General features: G+C 36.3%; 1 protein-coding gene across 13 annotated transcripts in view; it reads right to left on the bottom strand.

Moving 5' to 3' along the window:
- PTPN13 (protein tyrosine phosphatase non-receptor type 13) overlaps positions 1–15,248 on the bottom strand; it is a 222,882-nt gene that overhangs the window by 169,375 nt on the left and 38,259 nt on the right. For all 13 annotated transcript variants that reach the window (XM_019025698.4, XM_063705403.1, XM_063705405.1 and 10 more), the window contains one exon: positions 10,912–11,031. In XM_019025698.4, the coding sequence (XP_018881243.4) occupies positions 10,912–11,026 (115 nt within the window). In that variant the 5' untranslated portion in view covers positions 11,027–11,031. Of the gene's footprint in view, positions 1–10,911; positions 11,032–15,248 lie in introns of those variants that run through there.

The following is a 15,248-nucleotide window of genomic DNA, read 5'->3' as shown; positions in this document are numbered from 1 at the left end:
AGGTCTTTTCCTTTATTCTCTTAATAATATGTTTAGAAGAGTAGATGTTTTTAATTCTGATGAAGTCCACTGTATCTTTTTTTTTCTTTTACGGATCATACATTTGTCTTATTTAAGATATCTCTGCCTAACTCAGGGACACAACTACTGTCTCATTTTTTTTAAGAACTTTAATTTTTGATATATGGATAGCCAATTATTACAGCACCATTCATTGAAAAGGGCATCTTTCTTTCTTGAAAAGCAATTGACCATATAGGTGTGGATTTATTTCTGGGTGCTATTATGTTCAATTGATCTAGTTGTTTATTTTGATTACTGTAGCTTTATAATAAATCTTGAGATCAGGTAGTGAGAGTCCTTAAACATTGTTCTTTTTTCAAAGTTGTTTTGGCTACTCTAAGTCCATTGAATTTCCACATGAATTTTACAATCCACTTGTCATTTTCTACAAAAAAAATATAGCCTGTTGGAATTGCACTGAATCTAGATATCAATTTAGAGAAAACTGACATCTGAACAATACTGAGTCTCTCAATACAGGAACACACCATAGCTCTCTATTTAGGTGTTCTTTAATTTCTCTCAGCACTGTGTTTTACTTTTTGTTTCATAGGCCTTCATATCTTTTGTCAGGTTTATTCTTAATTTTTTCATATTGTTAAATTTTGTATTCCAAATTTTACTTTTTTTTATCATTTCTAAATGGTAAAAGAGTTGTTTTTTGCATATTGATCTTGTATCTTTCAACTTGTTAAACATCTATGAGTTCAAGTGGCTTTTCTGGATTCTATCAAATTTTCTACATAGAACATGCCATATTCAAATACAAACAGTTCTACTTTTTTCTAATCTGGATGCCTTTCATTTGTCTTGTTTTATTCGTACTAGTTAGAACTTAGAATACAATGTTCAATATAAGTAATGAGAGCAGATATCCTTGACCTGTTCCTGATCTTAGGGGAAGAGTCAATGTTTTACCAGTAAGTATGATGTGTAGATACCCATTATTAGGTTGAGGTAGTTCCTTTCTATTCCTAGATGAGAGTTTGTTTGTTTGTTTGTGTTTGTTTGTTTTTGGAGACGGGGCCTAACTCTGTTGCCCAGGGTGGAGTGCAGTGGTGCTATCTTGGCTCACTGCAACCTCCTGGGCTCAAGTCATCCTCTTGAATAGCTGGGACTACAGGTATATGTCACCACGCCTGACTAATTTTTATATTTTTTGTAGAGACGAGGTTTCACCATGTTTCGCAGGCTGGTCACGAACTCCTGAACTCAAGCAGTCTCTTCTGCCTCAGCCTCCCAAAGTGCTGGGATTACAGGTGTGAGCTGCCAAGCCCGGAGCTGAGTTGAGAGCTTTTTAAGATTGAAATGGATATTAGATGTTACCAAATGTTTTTTCTGCATCTATTAAAAAGATAATATAGTTTTCTTTTTTAGTCATTACTATGGTCAATTATATTGATTGATTTGTGAATGTTCAACTAATCTTGCATTCCTAGGATCCATCTGATCATGATGTGCTATCATTTTTATATATTGTTGGATTCAATTAATTAAAGTTTTCTTAAGAATTTCTGCATCTATGTTCATAAGACATATTGGTTTGTAGTTTTTCTCTAATGTATTTGTCTGATTTTGAAATCATAGTAATGCTGCCCTCATAGAATGAATGAGTTGGGAAGTACATCCTTCTCTTCAATGTTCTATTAGTGTTTGTATTGAAGTGCTATTATTTCTTCCTTATATTTTTAGTAGAATTCCCTAGTGAAACAACATGGGCCTGGAATTTTCTTTGTGGGGTATTTTAAACTATAAATTAAATCACCTTGGCCAGGTGTGGTGGCTCACGCCTATAATCCTAACACTTTGCGAGGCTGACGTGAGCGGGTCACTTGAGGGCAGGAGTTCAAGACCAGCCTGGCCAACATGGCGAAATTCCATCTCTACTAAAAATACAAAAAAAAAATTTGGCCGAGCGTGGTAGCACACACCTGTAGTCCCAGCTACTTGGGAGGCTGAGGCAGGAGAATAGCTTGAACCTGGGAAGCAGAGGTTACAGTGAGCCAAGATCACACCACTGCACTTCAGCCTGAGTGGCAGAGTGAGATTTCTGTCTCCAAGAAGAAAAAAAAAAAATCAATCATCTTAATAGATATAGGACAATTCAGGTTGTCTATTTTTTTCTTGAGTGAGCTTTGGTAGTTTGTATCTTTTAAGATGTCCATTTCATGTAAGTTGTTAAATACTTCAACAACTTTGTTCATCATTTTCCCTTATTATTTTTTTAAATAACTATAGAATCTGAAATCATGTCACCTGATACTGTTTTTGTAAACCTCCTGTTGCTGTATTGATAAGAGTGTTATCAATTTTTAAACTTTATTGTTATGTACACATGAAGTGATTTTATAGCTCTAAATAGGTGTAAGTTCATAATGATTTGCTTTAAAATAGTTACATTATTTCTGCTCTGCCGATACTAACTCCTATAAGTCATTTAAACTGGGCTGTTTCCTTATCTCTAAAATGATTAGACCGAACAGATTAAAATCTTTTCAGCTCTAAGAGTTTGATTCCATAAATAAAAGAAGTGTGTGTGGTTCTGAGTTATATGTAGGTATTTCTCATACACACTTTTTTCTTTTAGTAGCAAGATAATTTTCCTGAAAGTATTTATGCAATAAAAGTAATTGTATAAAAAACAGAACATAATATTCACTAAATTTTGCTGATATTATTTAACAGATTTATTCCCTAATAAGATTTTTTAAAGTTGTCTATAAATTCTAATTTTTAAGCACTTTTTTAGGAGTGAAATTTGATATTTGTCTTAGCTTTCTATAGTAATTTGTCATTTTCACTTATAATAAGACTATAAAAATGAAATACAGTCAAATAATTATATAAGCTCTGTTCTCTACAATCTGATCCAAATTTGTCTTTCAAAGAATATAAGAAACACAATGTGGTCTTTCAATTTTTGCAGGACACTTGCTGGTATCTCTTGGAACTTTTTAATGTAGACAATGAACCTGGCTTGTTTTTAATATTTCTCTTTATCAAATGCTTTATTCTATTATCTTTTTAACGGTTTATTGAAATTAATCATTTCTTTAATTATTCTTTTATTTATTAGACAGGGAACCAGAAGTGACTACTTATAAAGGGATTTATATCCTTGCCTAAGTGAGGGAAATTGAGTCTCTTCCTCTGACTAATCAATCAGTCTAACACTCTAAAACCTCAAGATTCGAAAGAGCTGTTTTCTGCAGAGAGCAACAGTTCCATAACAAAAAAAAATTACTGTTTTGGACAATTACTACAGTTGTAAGCTAAGTTTTCCAAGGTAACAATAACCTCACTTCTAAAGATTATTCATAAAGAGCAGGATAATAGCATTTTTTTTATTATGTAGGAACACTGAGCTCCTACATGAATTCATCCATGGTATAAAAGCTAAAATCTTAAATGTATATATGTTTTTCTGACATAAGCTAGGATTCTCAATCAGTTAAAAAGGTGAAGTGGGCCAGGCGCGGTGGCTCACGCTTGTAATTCCAGCACTTTGAGAGGCTGAGGTGGGTGGATCACCTGAGGTCAGGAGTTCAAGACCAGTCTGGCTAACATGGTGAAACCCCATCTCTACAAAAAATACAAAAAAATTAGCCGGGTCTGGTGGCACATGCCTGTAATCCCAGCTACTCAGGAGGCTGAAACACGAAAATCGCTTGAGCCCGGGAGGTGGAGGTTGCAGTGAGCCGAGATTGCACCACTGCACTCCAGCCTGAGTGACAGAGTGAGACTCCATCTCAAAAAAAAAAAAAAAAAAAAGAAGAAGAAGAAAAGAAAAGATGAACTGAAAGGCATACAACTGGGAAATCATAACACAGGAAGATTCTTAGTAAAATTTCCCAGAACTTTTATTTCAATAACTACAATTAACTTCCTAATTAAAGAACAGCAACTCCTTAGCTAGGTAAAAATAAAAATCCAGCTATCTACCATTCACAAAAAGTACCTAAATTATAGCATAAAGGATGTGAAAATAAAGGAAGGAAGAAAGCTATACTAGAGATAGGAAAGGTAGGTAAGTGTCAACAAAAATGAAGCAAAGGTGGCCATATTAAGAGCAGATAACAGAATTTATTGCAATGACTTGTAGAAAGAAAAAAACTTACTTTATATTAATAAAATATCTTGTCCATTTATATTAGTCATTAGCCATCAGACGTATCACACAAAATTGCGAAAATATGTAACTACAGAAGAAGACAGACAAAAACATAATCATAGTGGGAAGTTTTGACTATCCCTAGGAATTTGACAGATGAAGAATACAGACTAATAGAGTTTAAAAAAATTGTAAGCACAAACATTCACGAGCTTAAGCTATAGCCTAGGAATAGACAGTACAATTCTTTTCAAATGACTACAGAATATTTACAAAGATAGATCATGTGTAAGATCACAAGAAAATCTCAAAAAATACTATCTCATGATTTCTCAGGGTAGTCATACAGATTGTACGTTTTAGTAACCACAAGGCAACAAAACTAAGAAACTTACACCAAAAGGGGAACCACCTTTCATCACCTTCATCTACATGTTAGAATTGCATGATTATTAAAAGTTTTACATTTTCCCTCCTCTGAAGAGAAGTTCATTTGAAGATGGTGTCTTTCAAAAAGGCCATGCTTAGATGTCATTATCCTATGAATAATAACCATAGCAATTTTGCTTTTAAAAATGGAAAGCCTTCTATTGCTGGGAGGCTCAAAAATATGAAGAAACAGATAATTTTCTTGGCTTTTGTTCAATAATACCCCAGTAGAAATGCTTATTTCCAGCCCCCTCTTATAGGAATGTCAATAGCATGCCTGCACTCATATTCTGAAAAAGAAACAGGAACAACGTACAAGTTCAAGATGATAAGGGGGAAAAGCCATTGACAAGAATGCATTTTAAAAAAACACATAAACTTCTTGGACACCATTATAGTTTACCTGCTATTTTCCCCCCGCCACTCCCAGTGTTATGCATAAGGAGTCTACGAGAGAACTAAGACAACCACCATTCATCCATAACATAAAAAAACTAATAATTATTTTATTTCAATTCGTTACAAGAGTCAGGAGAAGAACTTGTGACAAAAAGATATTGTGTGATCAAATATACAAAAAAGATATTGTGTTATCAAATACAAAGAATGAAAAATCATAAATTACTGATAAATTAAATCAAATAAGCATTTGTTTCCTCCAAATAAATAGAAATTTCCAATTAGCAATCATAACAATCGGTAATCTTCAAACTGCCAAAGAAACCAAATTCAATCTCTCTGTATTACTGATAATACTCTGTGAATTAGACTGGAGGCCTTATGCTAACCAGCTCCTACTGGACAGTATTTAAGACACAGCTACCTCACAATTAATTTTATAATACATCTGGTAAGTCTTTTAATTATAATGTGCCAATATGTTATGCAATAATTGCCTCTCAGTGACAACACCTTTATATTCATTTGATCTCTATTAACATTATGAAATGTGAAACAAGGAAAAACCCTTAGGTACTTACAGTATGCAAGATGCTTTATATTCTATGAGTCATGGCCTGGGCAGTAATCCTGCCATTAGTATAATAAAAAGAGTTATTCTCTCTCCCTCCTCTGAACATCTGTAGTACTTATCGTCTATGTCACTTATTTGGCACTTTGTTTTGAAGTGGTAAATTTGCAGTTGTGTCTTTTACCTGAATAAATCCCTTAAGGGCAAAAGTGACACCTACTTATTTGGATCTTCCACACAATATCTGACAAGTAGAAGGTATTTCTTAAATATTAATTGACAATTATTAATTGACTGAATAGTGCCATCAACATATCTTTCCTTCAGTAACACCTTTGGAGTATAGCTACATCCTGTATATTCTGGACTGTCTATACTTTCCAATTTTCTGAAAATTTTCTGAAAAATAAAGTGAAGCAAACAAAGAAATAATGTTTATTTAAAACACCCAGATTTTTGGTTAAGTGATATTAGATTAAATGAATAAATTTTCTTTAAATTAATCCTAACTCTAATTAAAGATCATCAAACATAAAGGTTATAGCATTGATGTGTGGGCCCTAACACTGTTTTTTCACAATCCTGTCTCTGAATTAAAAAACAACAAGAAAAACAACAAAGCTTTACCATCTGTCCCCAAACACTCTTTCCCTGTCTCTAGACCTTCCTGTACTCAATCAGTAGTTATCCCTACATCTTTCCAGAAGGTTCCCATGGCTCCTGGTCTTTAGAAACTCTATCCTATAAATGGTTCTCAAACTTTAGCATGCATCACAATGTCCTTGAGGGCTTGTTAAAACACAAATTGCTGGGCTGCACCCGCAGAGTTCCTTATTTAGTAGGTCTCTAATGTGTGTTTTACTGTTGCATTTTTTTTTATTATACTTTAAGTTTTAGGGTACATGTGCACAATGTGCAGGTTAGTTACATATGTATACATGTGCCATGCTGGTGTGCTGCACCCATTAACTCGTCATTTAGCATTAGGTATATCTCCTAATGCTATCCCTCCCCCTTCCCCCCACCCCACAACAGTCCCCAGAGTGTGATGTTCCCCTTCCTGTGTCCATGTGTTCTCATTGTTCAATTCCCATCTATGAGTGAGAACATGGCGGTGTTTGTCTTTTTGTCCTTGCGATAGTTTGCTGAGAATGATGATTTCCAATTTCATCCATGTCCCTACAAAGGACACGAACTCATCATTTTTTATGGCTGCATAGTATTCCATGGTGTATATGTGCCACATTTTCTTAATCCAGTCTATCATTGTTGGACATTTGGGTTGGTTCCAAGTCTTTGCTATTGTGAATAGTGCCGCAATAAACATATGTGTGCATGTGTCTTTATAGCAGCATGATTTATAGTCCTTTGGGCATATACCCAGTAATGGGATGGCTGGGTCAAATGGTATTTCTAGTTCTAGATCCCTCAGGAATCGCCACACTGACTTCCACAAGGGTTGAACTAGTTTACAGTCCCACCAACAGTGGAAAAGTGGTCCTATTTCTCCATATCCTCTCCAGCACCTGTTGTTTCCTGACTTTTTAATGATTGCCATTCTAACTGGTGTGAGATGGTATTTCATTGTGGTTTTGATTTGCATTTCTCTGATGGCCAGGGATGATGAGCATTTTTTCATGTGTCTTTTGGCTGCATAGATGTCTTCTTTTGAGAACTGTCTGTTCATATCCTTTGCCCACTTTTTGATGGGGTTGTTTTTTTCTTGTAAATTTGTTTGAGTTCATTGTAGATTCTGGATATTAGCCCTTTGTCAGACGAGTAGGTTGCGAAAATTTTCCCCCATTTTGTAGGTTTGCTGTTTACTCTGATGGTAGTTTCTTTTGCTGTGCAGAAGCTCTTTAGTTTAATTAGATCCCATTTGTCAATTTTGGCTTTTGCTGCCATTGCTTTTGGTGTTTTAGACATGAAGTCCTTGCCCATGCCTATGTCCTGAATGGTAATACCAAGGGTTTTCTTCTAGGGTTTTTATGGTTTTAGGTCTAACGTTTAAGTCTTTAATCCCTCTTGAATGAATTTTTGTATAAGGTGTAAGGAAGGGATCCAGTTTCAGCTTTCTACATATGGCTAGCCAGTTTTCCCAGCACCATTTATTAAATAGGGAATCCTTTCCCCATTTCTTGTTTTTGTCAGGTTTGTCAAAGATCAGATAGTTGTAGATATGCAGCATTATTTCTGAGGGCTCTGTTCTGTTCCATTGATCTATATCTCTGTTGTGGTACCAGTACCATGCTGTTTTGGTTACTGTAGCCTTGTAGTATAGTTCAAAGTCAGGTAGCGTGATGCCTCCAGCTTTGTTCTTTTGGCTTAGGACTGACTTGGCGATGCGGGCTCTTTTTTGGTTCCATATGAACTTTAAAGTAGTTTTTTCCTATTCTGGGAAGAAAGTCATTGGTAGCTTGATGTGGATGGCATTGAATCTATAAATTACCTTGGGCAGTATGGCCATTTTCACAATATTGATTCTTCCTACCCACGAGCATGGAATATTCTTCCATTTGTTTGTATCCTCTTTTATTTCATTGAGCAGTGGTTTGTAGTTCTCCTTGAAGAGGTCCTTCACATCCCTTGTAAGTTGGATTCCTAAGTATTTTACTCTCTTTGAAGCAACTGTGAATGGGAGTTCACTCATGATTTGGATCTCTGTTTGTCTGTTATTGGTGTATAAGAATGGTTGTGATTTTTGTACATTGATTTTGTATGCTCAGACTTTGCTGAAGTTGCTTATCAGCTTAAGGAGATTTTGGGCTGAGACGATGGGGTTTTCTAGATATACAATCATGTCATCTGCAAACGGGGGCAATTTGACTTCCTCTTTTCCTAATTGAATACCCTTTATTTCCTTCTCCTGCCTAATTGCCCTGGCCAGAACTTCCAACACTATGTTGAATAGGAGTGGTGAGAGAGGGCATCCCTGTCTTCTGCCAGTTTTCAAAGGGAATGCTTCCAGTTTTTGCCCATTCAGTATGATATTGGCTGTGGGTTTGTCATAGATAGCTCTTATTATTTTGAGATACGTCCCATCAATACCTAATTTATTGAGAGTTTTTAGCATGAAGGGTTGTTGAATTTTGTCAAAGGCCTTTTCTGCATCTACTGAGATAATCATGTGGTTTTTGTCTTTGGTTCTGTTTATATGCTGGATTACATTTATTGATTTGCGTATATTGAACCAGCCTTGCATCCCAGGGATGAAGCCCACTTGATCATGGTGGATAAGCTTTTTGATGTGCTGCTGGATTCGGTTTGACAGTAGTTTATTGAGGATTTTTGCATCAATGTTCATCAAGGATATTAGTCTAACATTCTCTTTTTTGGTTGTGTCTCTGCCTGGCTTTGGTATCAGGATGATGCTGGCCTCATAAAATAAGTTAGGGAGGATTCCCTCTTTTTCTGTTGATTGGAATAGTTTCAGAAGGAATGGTACCAGTTATTCCTTGTACCTCTGGTAGAATTCGGCTGTGAATCCATCTGGTCCTGGACTCTTTTTTGTTGGTAAGCTATTGATTATTGCCACAATTTCAGATCCTGTTATTGGTCTATTCAGAGATTCAACTTCTTCCTGGTTTAGTCTTGGGAGAGTGTACGTGTCGAGGAATTTATCCATTTCTTCTAGATTTTCTAGTTTATTTGTGTAGAGGTGTTTGTAGTATTCTCCGATGGTAGTTTGTATTTCTGTGGGATCGGTGGTGATATCCCCTTTATCATTTTTTATTGCGTCTATTTGATTCTTCTCTCTTTTTTTCTTTATTAGTCTTGCTAGCGGTCTATCAATTTTGTTGATCCTTTCAAAAAACCAGCTCCTGGATTCATTAATTGTTTGAAGGGTTTTTTTTAGTCTCTATTTCCTTCAGTTCTGCTCGATTTTAGTTATTTCTTGCCTTCTGCTAGCTTTTGAATGTGTTTGCTCTTGCTTTTCTAGTTCTTTTAATTGTGATGTTAGGGTGTCAATTTTGGATCTTTCCTGCTTTCTCTTGTGGGCATTTAGTGCTATAAATTTCCCTCTACACACTGCTTTGAATGTGTCGCAGAGATTCTGGTATGTTGTGTCTTTGTTCTCGTTGGTTTCAAAGAACATCTTTATTTCTGCCTTCATTTCTAACAAGTTTTCAAAAGATGCTAATGTTGCTGGTACCACACTTCAGAACTATCACTACCCTCAATCCTTACTTATTTCTGTCAGGCTTTTTTGTGTCTGATGTATGCATTCAAATCAATTTTAGAGACTGATTCTTTAGATGACACTTGGTTTTTTCACCTACTATTCTAAGTAAGTTTTGGTCAGGTGCTATGAATGGGAAACAACATCTTCATGTGCAACTTCTGGCATGATATCAAATGTTTTTGGACAACCAAAGGATGATTCTAACTTTCCTAACTCCACAATGCCACACAACCATTTGGACCAAGTGACCTCCTCTACAGGGAAACACCAAAATACTTGTTGACCCTATATCATTCCGATTTAGAGTAACAGGGATGCATATATTATTCTACCAGATTTTTTTCCCCTCCCTCTCACCTGGTTAACTTTTCTTTTGGGTCTTAGCTTGTGTAGGAGAGCCTTCCTTTTCTGTGCCATGATCAAGTCAAATCCTCCTATTATGAGTTCTCAGAAAGTCACTGAATCCCTCCTTTTTAGCCCTTGTCATGGCTGCATTTTTTACATTTGTTTATACAGTACAAATGTGTTCGTGTGTGTGTGTGTGTGTATTTATTTATTTTTTGAGAGGAGTCTCACTCTGTCACCCAGGCTGGAGTGCAGTGGCATAATCTCGGCTCACTGCAACCTCCACCTCCTGGATTCAAGTGATTCTCCTGCCTCAGCCTCCCGAGTAGCTGGGATTACAGGTGCCCACCACTACATCGGCTAAATTTTGTATTTTTAGTAGAGATGGGGTTTCATCATGTTCGCCAGGCTGGTCTCAACCGCCTGACCTCAAGTGACACCCCAACCTCAGCCTCCCAAAGTGCTGGGAACAGAGGTGTAAGCCACTGCACCTGGCCCAAATATTTTATTAATAGCTATTTTCCACATTGAACTGTGAGCTCTAAACTGAGAAGAACTGTTTTGGTTTCAATCACCATTACACTTTTGCTGCCTGGTGCAATATTGGGCACATAGAAGATATTCAAATGAATGTAGATAATAGCTGAGCTTTTTCAGCCCTAAAAGAGATAAGGAAAGTATTCCTTTCACACTCTGCCAAAGGCACAGGAATAATGAAACAAAAATCTAATCTCTGACCCTGTATCTGTTTTTTAGCTACCCAATACTGAAACAACAGCAACAGCAGCAGCAGCAGCAGCAGCAGCTTACCTTTTCTGAATAATTCTTGGAGACTTTCAGCACTTTGATTTAATACAGCCCATATTTCTTCCTCCTGAAGTGGTCCACCCCGAACCTCCAGGGCCTCAGCTAGTGACACGTGCATATTACCTGGGAAACAAAGGTAACAGATGGTCTATGCATCAGCAACTTAACTGTACTTGCAGTAGTAAAAGCTCTACATCAGTGATGACAGACTATAAGCCCCCTGTCTACCTAATTTCTCAATATGGCTACCAATCTAAATGTTATCTTAAACTCACAGAAGGTAAAGGAATTGGAGGGAAAAACCCTCAAAACAACCACTTGCCCTAGCCCAACACGGTCAACTTCAGAGACAGAACTGGAGAATGGGGGTGGTGACTGCTTTATGGAAAAAGGAAGACACCCCAGGGTACTAGGAGGCACCAAAATACAGATCATAAACCAAAGCAGTCAGACTGAACTGAAGGCCTTTCAGATTTCTGTTCCAGGTTTCATCCTATCCATCCCAGATATAAAAGTAGAGAGAAATAGAGAGGAGAACCTACAGCCATGGTAGTGGAAGTTGGGAATAAGATGGAACACATTTCTTCCATTCTTTAGTTGATTTCTATTATCTCCAACATATATACTATAACTGTATATTTTGCACTAAATGCAATTATTTCCAGACCCAGCTTTGTTGGCAAAGTCACTTTTCCTTTAAACCTCTGTTTCCCTATTGTAACACAGGAATGATAGTAACAATAAAAATGTCATTTTGGGTGGCTATGACAAGGGAAGTGGCTATGCTTGTGAACATGCTTTGATATATGATTCTACAGAAGGTGAATTAATAAAAGATCAGATAAGTGTCTGTGCTGAAATTTTTGTCAGGTCAATTTTTCCAATGGCGTTCAGTTAAGTGATGATATACTGATAAAACTTAAGATTTTCTATGGGGCTTAATAAGCCTATTTTCATGTTAAAAGAGGAAAATGTAACTAGTTAAAATCCTTCTATATAAATTTTCCTAAATTGACACAGCTTGAAAATTGTTCTTTAGAGTGATTCATAAGATTTCTACCCAGACAAAACCAATTTAAGCATAACATATATAGTATATTTCTACTGTAAGGGAGAAGCAGATTTGGAAAAGAAGCCAAATAAGGAGTTTAAAAGTTAACCTATAAAAACATCTGTTTTAGATAAAAGTTGACTTTGTTTACTCAACTAACAAGACAAGCTACTATTTTCTTTTAATTTACATTTATGGTACTTAATCCTGACTGAAAAAAGCAATTCCAACTATAAATGAGGCCAGTCTTGTCCTTTCACTTTCCTTTTTAAATGTTTACTAATACATTTTATGCTTAAAGTCTGCCTCCAGGGTGTCTACTTATATATACAATGTGATAGTTAAAAGGAAACTATAAGATACTGCTTTAAAAAAGCCAAAAGCGTTTTTACTTAGGTTGTACAAGAAGTGCGATTATTTATTTAGATCCCCTGCCTGCACCAAAGTCTCTAGGTTCTCATTGACTTTATTACATAATAGCATATTTATTCAAGAGAAAAAAGTAGAAGCTTCATTCCTTTCTAAAGATATGTGAGTTATCTTCTACATGAAAAATATTAATAAATTGGAAGTTTCAACTGAGGGATCAGATAATATTAGCAATCAGATACCAACATGACTTGTGTGAAGGACTACCCTGTAGCAAATTTCCAAAGTAATATGTCTGAGAACTGGTTAGATAGCTCTAACGCATATACTCAGGGTATAAAGAGTAGAGCAAAGATAGAACAAGAATTTCTTTGAAGAGAGTTGTGTGCTGATTTTCATGTCTCCTCCAAAGCGGGAGGGATGTGGAAAGGTGCCTTCCTTTCACCTCAAGCCAGTGAAAGAAGCTTCAATGGGACCCCTGGGAGTCCTTGATATATGTTCTCTGGAGTTAGTGGAGGGCACAGCAGGCAGTGCCTAATACACACTTTAGGAATCTAAAGGTGTTGCCTATCACTCTGAGGCAGCAACATGAGGTAGACAGGAGAGGGCACACAAGAGTGAGGAGACATACTGTATCAGAAGCCAGCTATACTTCCACTGCTCAGGGTAAGAGAGGGGCAAGGAAGCACGGCCACACAGAGGGCCAGCTTGGACCTATATGAAATCCTACCCAGAGGATTAAAATGTCCTAAAATTTAGATAGTGGCAATGGTTGCACAAAAATTCTAAAAATAACTAAAGGTACACTTTATAAGGGTGAAGGCTGAGCATAGTGGCTTAAGCCTGTAATCCCAGCAATTTGGGAGGCTAAGGCAGGAGGATCGCTTCAGGCCAGAAGTTCAAAACCAGCCTGGACAACATGGGGAGACCCTCATCTCTACAAAAAAATAAAATCAGCCAGGCATGGTGGTGCCTACTGTAGTCCTACCTATTAAGGAGGCTGAAAAGGGAGGCTCACTTGAGCCCAGGAGTCTGAGGTTACAGTGAGCTATGATCATGCTTCTGTACTCCAGCCTGGTTGACAGAGTGAGACTGTTTCTAAAAAACTAAAAAGAATTTTTTTAAAGGGTAAGTTTTATTGTATGTGAAGTATATCTCGAAAAGCTGTTTAAAAAATTCTACCCAGAGTTCCACCTGAAGTACCCAGACCACCACCAAGAAAAAGGAAGAAGGGAGGAGGCGCAGGGGGAGGAGGGGAAAAGGAGAGAAGGGAAAGAAGAGGAGAAAGAGAAAGAAGAAGGATTCAAATTAGAATTATTTCTACTGTGGAATGGCCTGAAAGAAAACTAGGCTGAGGGCTAGAGGGGTTAGGGGTTACTGGCTAGTTGGAGGGAAAAAGTCTGGAGTGTCACGTGTAGTGTAGTTCCAGTGAAGGATTGTGAAGAACCCACAAAAGCACACCGAAGAAAAAGGGCCAGCCTTAAACACATATCAAGTTCAAAAACAGTAAAGCAATTTCACAACAGGAATGTGGGAAAAACAATAACAAAAACTGTTTGCCTTGCTTTCTCTCTTCCTTCCCCTGGTCTAGATCCTGATGGGGTCAGATATAGCAACTTGCCAGTGAGTGAGGAGATAAGCAACAAAAAGAGAAGCTAATCACACTGTCTTCCATCTATAGATAATCTTAGCTAGGGAAGGGAAAAGTTTTAGCTCTGAATGGACATTGAAATGTTGATTAATATACTGACTAGGTACTTTTAATTACGGAGTTTAAGTGACTGCAGTCATTAGTATTACCAAAGGGCAAGGAGGGAATTATGAATCTGGGTTTTTATACAGAGGCAGAACTTCCTCTGGTGATATAAGGAAGGAAGGAAGGAAGGAAGGACAAAAGGAAGGAGAACAAAATTAGGTTGCTTATGATGATATCTTATGTATCCCATTGTAAAACCAGTATGTTGGCTTTATACATGCATACGCACATATATTTATGTGTATATATAGAGAGCACAAGAGACAGACTAGGTTTTAAATCTTAAGATACTGTTTTTCCTTACTTTTTAAAAATAAATTGGGTTTTAAAATATAATTATTCCCTATAAATAAAAAAATGAAAAGGTTAAAAGTAACTTCTCACGCAATAGAATTTTTTCAGCAATTAATTTTTCTAGCTACAAAGATTACTAATTATACCTCTGTTGCTTGATTGAATCGGGTAGGAATTATATCAATACTGTGTTAATTTTTATTTAAACTTTTTTTGTACATTCAATATGGGATCTTTATGAACATTTCTGGTTAGAACTTCTTAGAACTCCAAAACATAGAAAGGAACATTTGTTTTTCAAAGTTATCATCAAGCTATCAGAATAGATTTAATATTTTTAATTTACAGCTTTGCTAGGCAAGAACTTAAAGATTTTTTTAAAACTGCCTCATTCTAATTACCCAATGTCAGAATTTAATGTAGTATTACAGCAGCTTTCTAGAAAAGAAACAACAAAGCTATCAGCTTATAAATTGCCTACTAGCACCATCTTTCTCTCTCACGTTTATTTTACTGTTATTATAGCACTTCAGATCATTAGCTCCAAAGATAACAAGGGAATGAAAGAAATGCAGAAGCTGAAGAGGAATGCAAAAAAGAAAAAAGAAAATGGAGGGAAAAAAGCTTGAAGTCAACCAACAGAGGAGGACAGAATTAGTTACAAAAATATTTTAAAGCCTATTGCTTCAATTGTTTCCTTTAGACACAGTACTAGGTAACTTGGGAGTACAGATATATGACAGACGTTATCACATTAACCTATCACAAAGGTTAAATTTTACAATAAACATAGCCATATTATTTACTTTTATTCTCTTGAAAGTTATATGCTGCATGATAACTAGAAAGTTTTTGGAAAAAATTTCAAAT

Source organism: Gorilla gorilla, chromosome 3 (genome assembly GCF_029281585.2).
Source record: "Gorilla gorilla gorilla isolate KB3781 chromosome 3, NHGRI_mGorGor1-v2.1_pri, whole genome shotgun sequence".
NCBI classification, from domain to species: domain Eukaryota; kingdom Metazoa; phylum Chordata; class Mammalia; order Primates; family Hominidae; genus Gorilla; species Gorilla gorilla.
This window is presented reverse-complemented; position numbering and strand designations above follow the sequence as displayed.